This window comes from Pongo abelii, chromosome X (assembly GCF_028885655.2).
Source record: "Pongo abelii isolate AG06213 chromosome X, NHGRI_mPonAbe1-v2.0_pri, whole genome shotgun sequence".
NCBI lineage: Eukaryota > Metazoa > Chordata > Mammalia > Primates > Hominidae > Pongo > Pongo abelii.
In genome coordinates, this window is record NC_072008.2 from 15863703 (window position 1) to 15878228 (window position 14526).

At 41.6% G+C, this 14526-nt stretch overlaps 1 protein-coding gene across 2 annotated transcripts in view; it reads left to right on the forward strand.

Moving 5' to 3' along the window:
- The window catches only part of ZRSR2 (zinc finger CCCH-type, RNA binding motif and serine/arginine rich 2), a 33241-nt gene continuing 18715 nt past the window's right edge, over positions 1-14526 (forward strand). The window contains exons 1-5 of one of the 2 annotated variants that reach the window (XM_054544352.2): positions 1-752; positions 1151-1230; positions 10075-10156; positions 13897-14005; positions 14216-14302. In XM_054544352.2, the coding sequence (XP_054400327.1) occupies positions 712-752; positions 1151-1230; positions 10075-10156; positions 13897-14005; positions 14216-14302 (399 nt within the window). In that variant the 5' untranslated portion in view covers positions 1-711. The remainder of the gene's footprint in view (positions 753-1150; positions 1231-10074; positions 10157-13896; positions 14006-14215; positions 14303-14526) is intronic. The other variant, XM_002831416.4, reaches the window with a different exon arrangement.

The window sequence follows — 14526 nt, forward strand, 5'->3', positions numbered from 1 at the left end:
CAGAAAGCTGTCCCTGATACTGCAGTTGAGTCGCATGTGATACTGAAAAAAAAAAAAAGAAAAAAGGAAAAAGAAAGAAAGCTCTCCCTGAATCCCTTGGTGGACTGTTAGGTAAACTTCATCTTTGCCTGCATCATATTATGTATTGGTTCTTCTCCGCCCCCTCGATTGTAAACTCCTCAGGGGCAGAGGTAACAGCTTTGCAGCCCTGGGAGTTAGGTTTGCTTAAGGGACCAGAACAGGTGTGACTGGGAGGGAGCGGAGTCTGGAGCTTTGTCTGAGGCGCTGATAGGTGAATCGGCGGAAGGACGCGGAACCTGGACAGGTCGGAAATAAAGCCGGGCGAGCAGCTCTGTGCGGTATGTGACTTCATGAGTGGATGCTGAGAAAAGCGGGAGAGTACGACTTTAACCTCCTGGCCACAACACGTCCTGCTAGGGCGAGGAGGGAGATAGTGATAAAGCACTAGGCAAGTGCTGAAGCGACAATTACTTCTAGGGCGGGGTAAAAGCCCCAGAGTATTTTTGCTGGAAGGAGATATTTATTTGAGCAGGGTTCTGGAAGACGAGCCGCCGAAAGGTACCTTCGCCTTTCCGTTTCAGGTCCCACGCTAGTGGAGGCTGCTCGGTACCCGCGCCTGCGCGTGCCCGTCTCGGCTCTTAGGCCCGCCCTTTCCTGCTAGACCTGGAGGGGCGGGGTGGTGCCGGCAAGATGGCTGCGCCCGAGAAGATGACGTTTCCAGAGAAACCAAGGTAAGCTCCGTACGGGGAGATGAGCAGGCAAGTGGGCCGATCGTGGGCATGGAGGATGTGGTGGCAGGAAGAAAAGAGAAGCTGGGCCAAGCTAAGTGAGCCACCGCGGCAGCTCCATTCCTTCCTGGTGCGCGCCCTGGTGCCCTCCCCGGACTTGCACGGGCGGCTGTGGGCTCAGGCAAGCGAGGAGAGGATCAGGTTGGCGGATGGAGAAGAACTGTCTGGGAGTGGGAGGATGAGGCGATGATAGATGCCTGTTCTGTAATTAAAATACAGGAAGCAAGGTTTCTCTCCTCAGCACCCGAACTATTTCCTTTCATTGGGCACAGAGGAGCGGGGAGCTCGGGCAGCGCTACATTGTAGCCGCTGATCGTCGTGTATATGTCTTAATCTTCCAGCCACAAAAAGTACAGGGCCGCCCTAAAGAAGGAGAAACGAAAGAAACGTCGGCAGGAACTTGCTCGACTGAGAGACTCAGGTAATGGACTCTTTATCCTGTTTTCTGTGTTGTGAAATTGCTCTGTCCACTCCAGCCCTAACTTGAAGCCCCAGTGTCAGAAGGAAGTCAAATATTGTGTCGGAGGAAAAATAGCTGTGACTTCTGCCCCCAAGTAGTTATTTAGAAACACATGTCAGAAACAATGTTAACATACTAAAGGCAGGAAGAGGAAGTCTTGGTGAATGATCGCCCACTGATTCTGTGTAACTGTTTATAAAGTATCAAATATTACAGTTGCAAGCTTCATGAATTACAGCAGCTAGCACAGTCCTTGCACACATAGTAAGTATTCGGTGAATATTTTTCTTCGTAAAACCAGCAGGAGTTGAAGGTATTAATTAGACGTTTTGCAAGTTTTTCTCAAACTTGACTAATATGAGACCTTTGGTTTACCCAAATTATTATGTTATTCAAATATATATCAACATAATACTAGTTATGAAGCTCATTTATTTATTTTTGAGACAGGGTCTTGTTCTGTTGCCCAGGAGGGAAGTGCATCGGCACAACCACGGCTCACGGCAGCCTCCACCTCCCAGGCTCAAGCAGTCCTCCCACCTCAGCCTCCCAAGTAGCTGGGACTACAGGCATTCACCACCACACCTGGCTAATTTTCTCTTTTTTTTCTTTTCTTTTTTCTTTTTTTTTTTTTTTTTTTGAGACAGAGTCTCGCTCTGTTGCCCAGGCTGGAGTGCAATGGCACGATCTTGGCTCACTGCAGCCTCCGCCTCCTAGGTTCAAGCAGTTCTCCTGCTGCAGCCTCCCGAGCAGCTGGGATTATAGGCGCGCGTAACCACACCCGGCTAATTTTTGTATTTTTAGTAGAGATGGGGTGAAACCCGTCATGTTGGCCAGGCTGGTTTCGAACTTCTGACCTCAGGTGATCCACCTACCTCAGCCTCCCAAAGTGCTGGGATTAAAGGCGTGAGCTACCGCCCTTGGCCCACCTGGCTAATTTTTAAAATTTTTGTAGAGATGGGATTTCACTATGTTGCCTGGGCTAGTCTCGAACTCCTGGCCTCAAGCAATCCTTCCACCTCGGCCTCCCAAAGTGCTGGGATTATAGGCATGAGCCACCACGCCTGGCCTGAAGCCATTGTTTGACTATAAAACAATATATGGGCTGGGCGCCTGGTGGCTCATACCTGAAATCCCAGCACTTTGGAAAGCCGAGGCAGATGGATCACCTGAGGTCAGGGGTTCGAGACCAGCCTGGCCAACATGATGAAACCCTGCCTCTACTAAAAATACAAAATTAGCTGGGCTTGGTGGCAGGTGCCTGTAATCGCAGCTGCTCAGGAGGCTGAGGCAAGAGGATCAGTTGAACCTGGGAGGCAGAGGTTGCAGTGAGCCGAGATCGTGCCACTGCACTTCAGTTTGGGCAACAGAGTAAGACTCTGTCTCAAAAAACAAACAAACAAAAATACATTTATAAATTATAAAACTAAATGAAATTACACATTCGATAAAATTTAAATCTACATCAGGTAATGCTAGGGATGATGTGAAACTAATGCGCCTCACAATATGTATATGGCACTGATGGGAGTTTGGAATGCCTCTACTAATGTTGCCTTATGGTTATTTACCACTTTTTCTATGAAATTACTGTAGAACCTTTATTTGTACAGCTGGTCATTTGATCTTCACATGGCAAAACCTAACATTTATGTATTAAATCTACCTGCTTAATGCAATAAAATTAGGACTTAGTTATAAAATTATGTGGTAGTTATAAATCCAGATGAGAGCACTGAAATCACACAGTAGTACTTGGATTATAATGATTGTCATCCGCATTATCCAGAATATGCTCATGAAATTATCCTAGACAATTCTTAATCCAGAGACCATGGCCTCAAGTAACTAGGATTCTTGGACCTTGAGAAACATAGCCATAGAGGTTTTATTTACCATTGGTGTTCCCGAGTAATTATTTTAGTGTCAGTACTGGGATATTTAGAATGGAAGGAGCAGTGTGTTTAACTGCAACCTGTGTTAGCATTTCTGGCTTATTAGTTGAAAACTCATCCACTAGAGGCAGAACAAAGCATCAGGGATAAAAGGAAAAACAGGGTAGGTTGGAGTTATTGAGGCCCTTATTGTACTTCCTGTCTCCCCCCTTGAAATTTTCAGCTACTTTACTTCATCCATTTAATCTGTTTTATTCTAAATATTATATATTCTAAATTTGTTTTAACTTCTTCGTCTTTTTCTTTTCCTGCACTAAATCCTATAACAGCTGGTATTTGTATTGTTTTGATTTTTTTTCCCCTTTTTACTTAGCAAAATGTGTTCAGAATGAGCCTCTGTGGAGAGTCAGGCGAGTCGTGTCCCATGGTAGTTTAGCCCATTTTAATGGACTAAATCCAGATCACTGGTCTGTCAAGATTATGTAACTAATGGCATATCCAAGACTAAGCACCTGTCTCTGCACTTCTGCTCCTAGTTTTGTCCACTCCAACTCACAATTCTTTGCCTAGTGGTACTTCATGAATACTGTAGACTATGGAACACTCCTGGTTTTTTTTTGAGACAGAGTCCCACTTTCTCGCCCAGGCTGGAGTGCAGTGGCACACTCTTGGCTCACTGTAACCTCTGCCTCCCAGGTTCAAGTGATTCTTCTGCCTCAGCCTCCTGAGTAGCTGGGATTACAGGTACCCACTATCATGCCCGGCTAATTCTTGTACTTTTGTAGAGATGGGGTTTCACCATGTTGGCCAGGCTGGTCTCGAACTCCTGATCTCAGGTGATCCGCCCGCCTTGGCCTCCCAAAGTGCTGGGATTACAGGCGTGAGCCACTGCGCCCGGCCAGGAACACTGCTGTTTATTGTAGCACACGTTGGATGGGTAGACATTACCCAGAAGGCTAGAATGTTGAGTGTTACTGTGAGAGTGCCTTGGCAAATGATTGGAGTGCCTTGGCAAATGATTTCTGGAATAGCGAGCTCTTAATTACAGATAGCTTCTTTGGCATCGAGTTCTACTTGAGATAACTGGAAAAAAGCTACCTCGTCAGAAATTAAGATATTAAAAGCAAGTTGCAAAACTATAACGTGATTCTGTGTGTACAGTTACATGTACAGGTTGAGTATCCCTTATCTGAAATGCTTGCATTGTATTTACCAGTTCAGCATCCCAAATCCAAAAATCCAAAATTCGAAATGCTCCAATGAACATTTCCTTTGAGCATTGTTGTCACTCAAAATATTTCTGATTTTTGGATTTGGGGTGCTCAACCTGTATAATACCATTGGATATACATTTGATCCTTGAACAATGTGGGAGTTAGGGACTCTGACCACCCCCCGCCCCTCCGCACAGTCGAAAATTTGCATATAACTTTTCACTCCCCCAAAACTTACTATTAAGTGCCCGCTCTTGACTCTAAGCCTTACCAATACCATAAACAGTTGATTAACACATACTTTGTATGTTATATGTATTATATACCATATTCTTATAACAAAGTAAGCTAGAGAAAAGAATGTTACTAAGAAAATCCCGAGGAGGAGAAAACATATTTGCCCTTCGTTAAATGGAAGTGGTTCATCATAAAGGTCTTCATTCTCCTTGTCTTAATGTTGAGTAGGCCGAGGAGGAAGAGGATGATTTGGTCTTGCTGTCTTGGGTGGCAGAGGTGGAAGAGGTGAAGGAGGTGGAAGGGAAGGCAAGAGGGTAGACGGCACTTGGTGTAACTTTGCAGAAATACATTATAATTTCTGTCTGATATTTTTGCTTTTTCATTTCTCTAAAAATGTTTCTATACAGTACCAATTCTTCCACCACTTGCTTTAGTTTAAATGCATTAATTTTCAGTTTAGAAGGGTCCATAAAAGAAGTCAAAAGCAGTCTTGAATAATTGGCCCTTCTGCCAGATTGTCTAGTGTCAATTTGTTTTCTGGCACTGCTTCACCTAAGTTTTCTTCCTCATCACCTTGCACTGGTTTGGAAGGACTCATCCCCATCAAATTGGCTTTTGTTAACTACTCTGGTGTGTCTGTTAGCTCTTGAATTTCTTCAAGATGTCTTGAGACCCTTCACCCCGACCCCCCTGCACTTTTTTTCCCCCCATATTTACAATCTCTTTCACGATTTCCTTGATTGGCTCTGTCTTAAGTCCTGTGATGCCATGCACAATATCTGGACACAGTTTTTTCTCCAGCAGGACTTTGTTTTGGGCTTGATGATTTTCATGGCTTTTTCTATAACAACAATAGCATCTTCAATGGTATAATCTTTACACACTTTCTTGATACTTTCTGTGTTAGGGTTCTCTTCCATAGCATTGACATTCCTTTCCGTAGAGTACCACGTGTAATGAGCTTTAGAGGTTCTTACGACCCCCTGGTCTAGAGGCTGAATTAGAAACATTCTGTTTGGGGGCAAGTAGACCATTTTGACACCTTCAGTGTTGAACTCATGGGGTTCTGGGTGGCCAGGGGCATTGTCCAATATTAAAAGAATTTTAAAAGCCAGTTCCTTATTGGCAAGGTACTTCCTGACTTCAGGGACAAAGCATCAGTGAAACCAATTCAGAAAAAAGGATTTCCATTGTCCAGGTCTTCTAGTTGTACAACCAAAAGACAGGCAGCTGGTGCTGATCTTTTCCCTTCAAGGATTGGGGGTGGGGGTTAGCAGCTTTATAGATAAGGGCAGTTCTGATCATAAACCCCACTACGTTTTCATGAAACAGTAGAGTTAGCCTGTCTCTTTTTGTTTTCAATCCTGCTGCCTTCCTCTCTTCCTACTAAATGTCCTTTGTGGTGTTTTTCTAGAATAGGATACTTTCATCTGCATTAAAAACCTGTTCAGGCCAGGCGCGGTGGCTCACGCCTGGAGTCCTAGCACTTTGGGAGGCCAAGGCGGGTGGATCACGAGGTCGGGACTTCGAGAGCAGCCTGGCCAACATGGTGAGACTCTGTCTCTGCTAAAAATACAAAAATTAGCTGGGCGTCCTGTTCAGGCAGATATCCTTTCTCCTCAATGATTTTCTTTTTTGTTTTGTTTTGTTTTGTTTTTTTTGAGATGGAGTCTTGCTCTGTCGCCCAGGCTGGAGTGCAGTGGCATGAACTCGGCTCACTGCAACCTCCGCCTACCGGGTTCAAGCAATTCTCCTGCCTCAGCCTCCAGAGTAGCTGGGATTACAGACACGCACCACCGCGCCCAGCCATCATGACTTTTCTCTGCTTCTTGAGAGCACTTCCAGCATCACTAGTCGCACTTTGTGTGAGTCTCATGATGTTATTCAAGGTTTACCATTTTGTAGTAAACACAATGAAAAATACTCCAGAGATCACTTCTTACTGCCATACGCAGTTTACTGAAGAGATGAACTGCTCATGCAGAGATGAGTAGTGTCACAAGGTGTTTTAAGTGAATACTCATAATATTTGAGCTCACTGCAATAGCAACAGGAGGTGGCTATGAAATTATTACAGTAGTGCAGTGTGTACTACAGTTAATTTTTTTCTTCCTTCTGTACCTCATTGGATGCATTTTTTTCCTTGTTTTGTATTAAAGTTAATTTTATGCAGTTATGATTTAATACTGCATATTTATGTTTGTTTACATTTTTCTCAACTGTGAATGTGCCATATATGGTCTATAAATATAAGTTTTGATAAATTTTAACTTTAAAAAAAGTTGTCAATGATTATGTTGTAGCACAACTTTTATAGTAATATTCAAGGAAAAATGTTTGAGACCGAACTTCCTCTGTCTTACAATGGAATGAAGTCAGAGATCATTTTGTTTCAAATGCTTTTTTTTTTTTTTTTTGAGACAGAGTCTCGCCCAGGCTAGGGTGCAGTGGTGCAATTTCGGCTCACTGCTTCCCAGGTTCAAGCGATTCTCCTGCCTCAGCTTCCTGAGTAGCTGGGATTACAGGTGTGCACCACCACGCCTGGCTAATTTTTTTATTTTTAGTAGAGATGGGGTTTCGCCATGTTGGCCAGGCTGGTCTCGAACTCCTGACCTCAAGTGATACGTCCACCTCGGCCTCCCAAAGTGCTGGGATTACAGGCATGAGCCACCGCTCCCTGGCCTGTCTCAAATGCTTTAAGCAAGGGAACAATAAAACACTTAACTTATATTGTAACAGTATCTGTATATGTGCTGCTCAAGCCAACACAATATTGCTTAACAGTATCTGCATTAACTTTTTTTTTTTTTTTTTTTGAGACGGTGTTTTGCTCTTGTTTCCCAGGCTGGAGTGCAGTGGCGCGATCTTGACTCACTGCAACCTCCACCTTCCGGGTTCAAGCGATTCTCCTCCCTCAGCCTCCCGAGTAGCTGGGATTACGGGGGGCTGCCACCACGCCCGGCTACTTTTTGTATTTTTAGTAGAGATGGGGTTCACCATGTTGGCCAGGCTGATCTCGAACTCCTGACCTCAGGTGATCCACCCGCCTTGGCCTCCCAAAGTGCTGGGATTCCAGGCATGAGCCACCACGCCCAGCTCTGCATTAATGTTTTATAATAGATTTATATTTATGGTAGCAAATGATAAAATAGACTAGTATGTACATATATTTTATGCATTCATGACATACCTTTTTCTTAATTTTTTTCCGTGTTTCTAGGCCATGCCACTTATCTGCTATTTTTTTTTTCAAATTGTTGCAAATCTCCCCTAAATGTTCCAGTATATTTACTGAAAAAAATCTGTATTTAAATAGACCAAGGTGGTTCAAACCTGTGTTGTGCAAGGGTCAACTGTATTGTATTTATATGTATTGCATATGTCTGATTGTACACGTGGGGAAAATGCTGTACCCAGAACTGTTAGCAATCACTTCTGTGGAGTATATGAGCTTGGTTTCAAGGTGATGGGGAGTTGAGTGAGTCAGTCAACAGGTATTTGTGAGTGTCAGCTGTGTCTATGCCCTGTCTAATCTATGGGCATACGTCTGCAAGTAGTCAGGCCATATCCTCTGTGCCAGGTTCTCTGGCCCTTTAAGTACATTATTACATCATTTAATTATCTGAACAATTAGATACTATTTTATATGATTGAAAACTTATTCTACATTTGTTGCCCATTTTAATTCCAGTTGCTGAAATAGTAAAGTTTACTTACTTAAAAAAAGTAAATTATTGTAATTATCTAAGACTGGATGAGCCTTCAGTTAGAACTGTACTCAACACATGTGACAGAGAGACATCTGTAACATTTCTTTAAGATTATTTCAGTCTTCCATTTCTCTTCCACTTTCACTGATTTTTTTCCCAAATTTTGAATGGGAGAGGATGTAAATGTCTATTCTATTAAAAGTTATTTTTTCATGTTTTTATTTGGAAAATGTTCTAATCTACAGAAAGTTGAAAAGAGCACAATAAATATCCATGAACCCTTCAGCAAGATTTGCCAGTTGTTAACGTTTGGCCTTTCTTTCTCTCTCTTTATTTAAAGAGATACATACATAGAACATTTTTTCTGAACCTTTTGGATGGCAGTTGCAGATAGCAGCACCTCACCCCTAAATGCTTCAGCTTGCAACTCCTGAGAATAAGGACATTCTCCCACAGAACCACAATACCAAACTTGCACCTGAGTACATGAGCAGTAATTCAGTGGTATCATATACAGGCCATATTTAAACTTCCCCAAAACAGAACTGATTGTTTTGAAAAACTCAAGCCAGTTATCTTGTGGAATGCCCTGTATTCTGGATTGTTCTATCTTCTCATGATTAACTTCAGGTAACAACACTCTTTAGAACAAAGGATTACAGAGCAGATGTTGTAAACTTCTTATTGCATGCATCATGAGACCTATCACGTCAGGTTGTTGCACTCCCGGTGATGCTAACTGTGGTTAAGGTGTTACCCACCCAGGGCCGGGCATGGTGGCTCATGCCTGTAATCCCAGCACTTTGGGAGGCCGAGGCAGGTGGATCACGAGGTCAGGAGATTGAGACCACCCTGGCCAACGTGGTGAAACCCCGTCTCCACTAAAAATACAAAAATTAACTGGGCATGGTGGTGTGCGCCTGTAGTCCCAGCTACTTGGGAAGCTGAGGCAGGAGAATTGCTTGAACCCAGGAGGTGGAGGTTGCAGTGAGCCAAGATTGCGCCATTGCACTCCAGCCTGGTGACAGAGCAAGACTCTGTCTCAAAAAAAAAAAAAAAAAAAAGTGTTACCCACCCAGATCGCTCCATTGGAAAGCATTACATTTTTTTTTTCTTTTCTAATTAGTCCTCATGTCTGGAGTGATATGTTGAGATAGTGTGAATATACTCTTCCCAGCAAGCTTTCATTCGATGTTTTTAATGTCTTTGTCTAAATTTTTACGGTGGGGGTTGCAAAAGTGATGATTTTTCTACTTAAGTTTTTCTCCATTTTTTAGTTGCCATTCTTCTGTGAAGATGGATGTTCCTTTCCACACCCCCACCACCTTTTTTTTTTTTTTTTTTTTTTTTTGAGATGGAGTTTTGCTCTTGTCGCCCAGGCTGCAGTGCAATGGCACGATCTTGGCTCACTGAAACCTCCACCTCCTGGGTTCAAGTGATTCTCCTGCCTCAGCTTCCCGAGTAGCTGGGATTACAGGTGCCTGCCACCATGCCAAGCTAATTTCCTTTTTAAGTATAATTGTGGAACCATTGATTAATTTTTAAATGTAATATGCTATCTGCCACCCCTATTGTCCTTTTTGATGCTTGTGTTGTACCAGAAGGTTGATCAGAGACCTTTTTGTTAGAAAGTTTAAGAAAAAGATTTTTACCATAATTTTAAACATTAAAGATTACGTGTATTTTTTTCCTGAATTTTTGACCAAGGATTTGCAGCACTCAGTTTAATAAAACATTTAAATTCCCTAGGACTCTCACAGAAGGAGGAAGAGGAGGACACTTTTATTGAAGAACAACAACTAGAAGAAGAGAAGCTATTGGAAAGAGAGAGGTCAGTGGTAATTGAAACACTTAAAGTGAATGAAGTTATTTTATTGGAATATTATCAACCTTTACTAACCAGTACCAGTCTTCTGTATAAAATCTTGTACCAAATAGGTCTTATAAAATACCCTGTATAAAGTATTTAAATCTGTAGTTGATGGACTAAAACTAGATGTTATTTTTTTTTTAAATGGAAGTACTTTTCTTCTGTTTTTGCTAATTTATAATTGTTTTTTTTTTCTTTTTTCTTTTTTTTTTTTTTAGATGGAGTCTCGCTCTGTTGCAAGGCTGGAGTGCAGTGGCATGATCTCAGCTCACTGCAATCTCCGCCTCCCGGGTTCAAGCGATTCTCCTGCCTCAGCCTTCCGAGTAGCTGGGACAACAGGTGTGCGCCACCACACCCAGCCAATTTTTGTATTTTTAGTAGAGACAGGGTTTCACCATGTCGGCCAGAGTGGTCTTGATCTCTTGTGATCAAGTGATCCGCCTGCCTCAGCCTCCCAAAGTGCTGGGATTATAGGCATGAGCCACTGTGCCTGGCCTGTAATTGTTTTTGAAAACAGAAAAAAAAAAAAAAAAATTAACAAATGTAAAAAGGGAAAAGGCTTTAATAATTGCAACACACCCAAAGATAGCCACTGTTAAGAAAGAGAAAAAGAAAGTGTAAATGTACTTTACATGTGTCTTTCTATAATGGCATGATATTTATACATATTTTTCTATAAATTGATTTCTTGCTAAATATATAGTGCATTTATTTCAGTACTGATGCAGGGATCTAATTCAACCATTTCAGTGGCAATACAGTACCCACTGTACAGATGTAGCATAATTTATTTGCTATTCATAGTTTATTCATTCGTAATTTATAGTTCTCTACTGATGGACTTTCAGGTTATATTGGTTTTTTACTCGTAGGTAAAAAGTTGCAGTAAGCATCCATGCTTATATATCCTTGGTAATTGTCCAATTATTTCCTTAAGAAAATGACTAAAAATGAGATTGTTGGAATCAAATCATAAGTCCACGTAAAATGTAGATGGCCAGGTAGAAAGGGCTTCCTGGTTTGCAGTTTGCAGCCCTTCTGGCAGTGAATGTAGAGGCCCATCTCCCCATACCTTCACTCATACTAGGCATTATCAGTTTATAAAACTCCTATAATGAAAAGTTATATTTCACTGTTTCAAATGCACATTTCTGAATTAGGTAGGGTATCTTTTTATATGTTTTATTACCTATTTGTAAATTGCTCAAGTCTCACACCTTTCTCTTTTGGGATACATGTTTTTTTAAAATTTGTTTTTGTTTTGTTTTGTTTGAGACGGAGTCTCATTCTGTCACCAGGCTGGAGTGCAGTGGTGTGATCTCGGCTCACTGCAACCTCCACCTCCCAGGTTCACACGATTCTCCTGCCCCAGCCTCCCGAGTAGCCGGGATTACAGGCGCGCACCGCCACACCCAGTTAATTTTTTTTGTACTTTTAGTAGAGATGGGGTTTCACCATGTTGGCCAGGATGGTCTCGATCTCTTGACCTCATGATCTGCCCGCCTCGGCCTCACAAAGTGCTGAGATTACAGGTGTGAGCCACCGCGCTCAGCCGAAATTTCTTAATGTCTCTAAGCTTCTATTTCCTTGTCTTTAATATGGAGATAAAGTCAATCATAGTATCCACCTCACAGAATTGTGAAGATTAAATGAGGTGATAGATTAACACAGTGTCAGCAGATAAGAGGTACTGTGATAGCTCTAGTTCTTATTCTTATAGATTTCTGTTATGATGAAGACAATAGATATGGTATGAAATAAGAGAGTAATTTTTTTCCTGTTTATTTGAAATGCTTCTTTTAAATCACATACATGTATCTTTGTGCTCCTTAGAGCTTTATTTCTTTGAGTTGCATACTATTGTTGAAAAGCAAGAAAATTATGTAAAAATACTGTATGACTTTATGTCCTATTTCAAAGCAGATGTATATTCAAGTTATTAAATTTTAAAATTTTTAACATTTTACTTTCTTGTGGTCTTAATTTATATAGCATTTGGTTCAGTTATATACAATTATATGTTTTTCAAAAGATTTGTAAATCAGAGTTGTGCACACTGAAACATCTATATGGTACCCTCACACATGGCATAGGAACACTGATATATGCAGTGTGCCAGCCTCTGCCATGGCTAAAAGATGTGTTCCTGGAATCTGTATTTGGAAATGTAATATATTTTATTTAAAATTGTGGTTAGGTCCCCAGACTAGACATAAAACTTTACTGAACTCCTAATACTGCTGAAGTAATATAGAACAGTTTCTCATATTTCATTTCCCTTTTATAAATTCAGTGGAAGAATGAATTTGGGGTTCTACACACCTAATTGGCAAGTAGACTTTGGAAATCTAACCTCCTCTTTATATTAGAAATTTGTGATATTAGATGTCTGAGACACTTGCCACTTTAAGGTAATACCACTCATTATAATTGGTCATATAAAAAATAGACTAGACACTCACTAATTTATTTTTATTTTTTCATTTTTTGAGACGAAGTCTCGCTCTGTCACCCAGGCTGGAGTGCAGTGGCATGATCTCGGCTCGTTGCAACCTCTGCCTCCCAGAGTCAAGCGATTCTCCTGCCTCAGCCTCCCAAGTAGCTGGGATTACAGGCGGCTGCCACCATGCCTGGCTAATTTTTGTATTTTTAGTAGAGATGGGGTTCACCATGTTGGCCAGGCTGGTCTCAAATTCCTGACCTCAGGTGATCCGCCCGCCTCAGCCTCCCAAAGTGCTGGGATTATAGGTGTGAGCCATTGCACCCGGTCCTCGCTAATTTATTTTTATAACTCCATTTCTTAAAACCTGTAGCTTTATTTTAAAAACATGATCACAATGTACTTTTATTTTCCTTCTTTTGGCAGTTTAGGTGTTTGGAGGCAAACCACAGGAGTCTCTTAACTGTGTGGAGTAGTAGTCCAAAGTTTTATGGCAGAGGATACCGGGTTTTCAGCGTGCTGCCATCATGGAATTGCTACTTTTAAGAATAGGGGCTGGGTGCAGTGGCTCACACATGTAATCCCAGCACTTTGGGAGGCTGAGGCAGGTGGATCACTTGAGGTCAGGAGTTCGAGACCAGCCTGGCCAACATGGTGAAACGCTGTCTGTACTAAAAATACAAAAATTAGCCTTGCGTGGCGGTGGGCACCTGTAATCCCAGCTACTCGGGAGGCTGAGGCAGGAGAATCACTTGAACCTGGGAGGCAGAGGTTGCAGTGAGCCAAGATCACGCCACTGCACTCCAGCCTGGGCAACAGAGCAATACTCTGTCTCAAAAAACATAAATAAATAAAAATAAATGCATAGAATAGGAAGGGAAATGCTTTCTGAATATGAAAAGGTAGATGCTGCTTTGAAACTTGCTACCCATTTTATTGTCACCTAAACGTCACTGTGATCAGTCTAGAGGGAAAGTCATAGTGTCCTTTTTTTCTGTAAAGTATGTCACAGCCATATATACCTATGAAATGTAAGAGGGATTTTAAGTTATTACCCATTAGGAAGATAGTTGCTGACACATGGTGCTTTTCCAAAAGCTCTACTCTTCTCGTTCTCTTACACCCACTTGACTGCTTTAATAGAAAATAGCTTTCGTGATATTTGAATCAGTCCCAAAATGTGTCATTTTGCTCTCATGTGTGTGTGTATTTGTGGATTAATGCCCATTTCTTTTATCTGATTACATCATTATACTGATAGGCAAAGATTACATGAGGAGTGGTTGCTAAGAGAGCAGAAGGCACAAGAAGAATTCAGAATAAAGAAGGAAAAGGAAGAGGCGGCTAAAAAACGGCAGGAAGAACAAGAGGTACGGTAGGAATCATGTAACTAGTGAACAAACTGATTACTTCACCAGAATAACTCTCATGAAGAGTTGCCTATCTTGAACTTAAAAAAAAGCAAAAAAACTCATCTTATTCAGTTTACCAGGGTTTTAGGTTTTTCATATATGTGCCCTGTATGTGAAATGTTTTTAAAAAGTGTCTGAAACAAAGTTACTTTTTCTTCCCCTTTAAAGAGAAAGTTAAAGGAACAATGGGAAGAACAGCAGAGGAAAGAGAGAGAAGAGGAGGAGCAGAAACGACAGGAGAAGAAAGAAAAAGAGGTGATTCCTGTCATGGGATGTGCTGTGTGATGAGTTTGAAGAATAAGCAGTAGGCATGTGAGAGTTTGGGTTTTTATTTTTCTTTTTTCTTGTCATTTCATTTGTTTGTTTGGAAAGAATCATATTTCAGTCTAGACATAACACCAGAGTTCCCTTCTGATGCTCCTCTTCGGGTCCATGCAGTGGCAGATTCCTTAAAGTTTTCTTCAGCTTCACCCTATTTA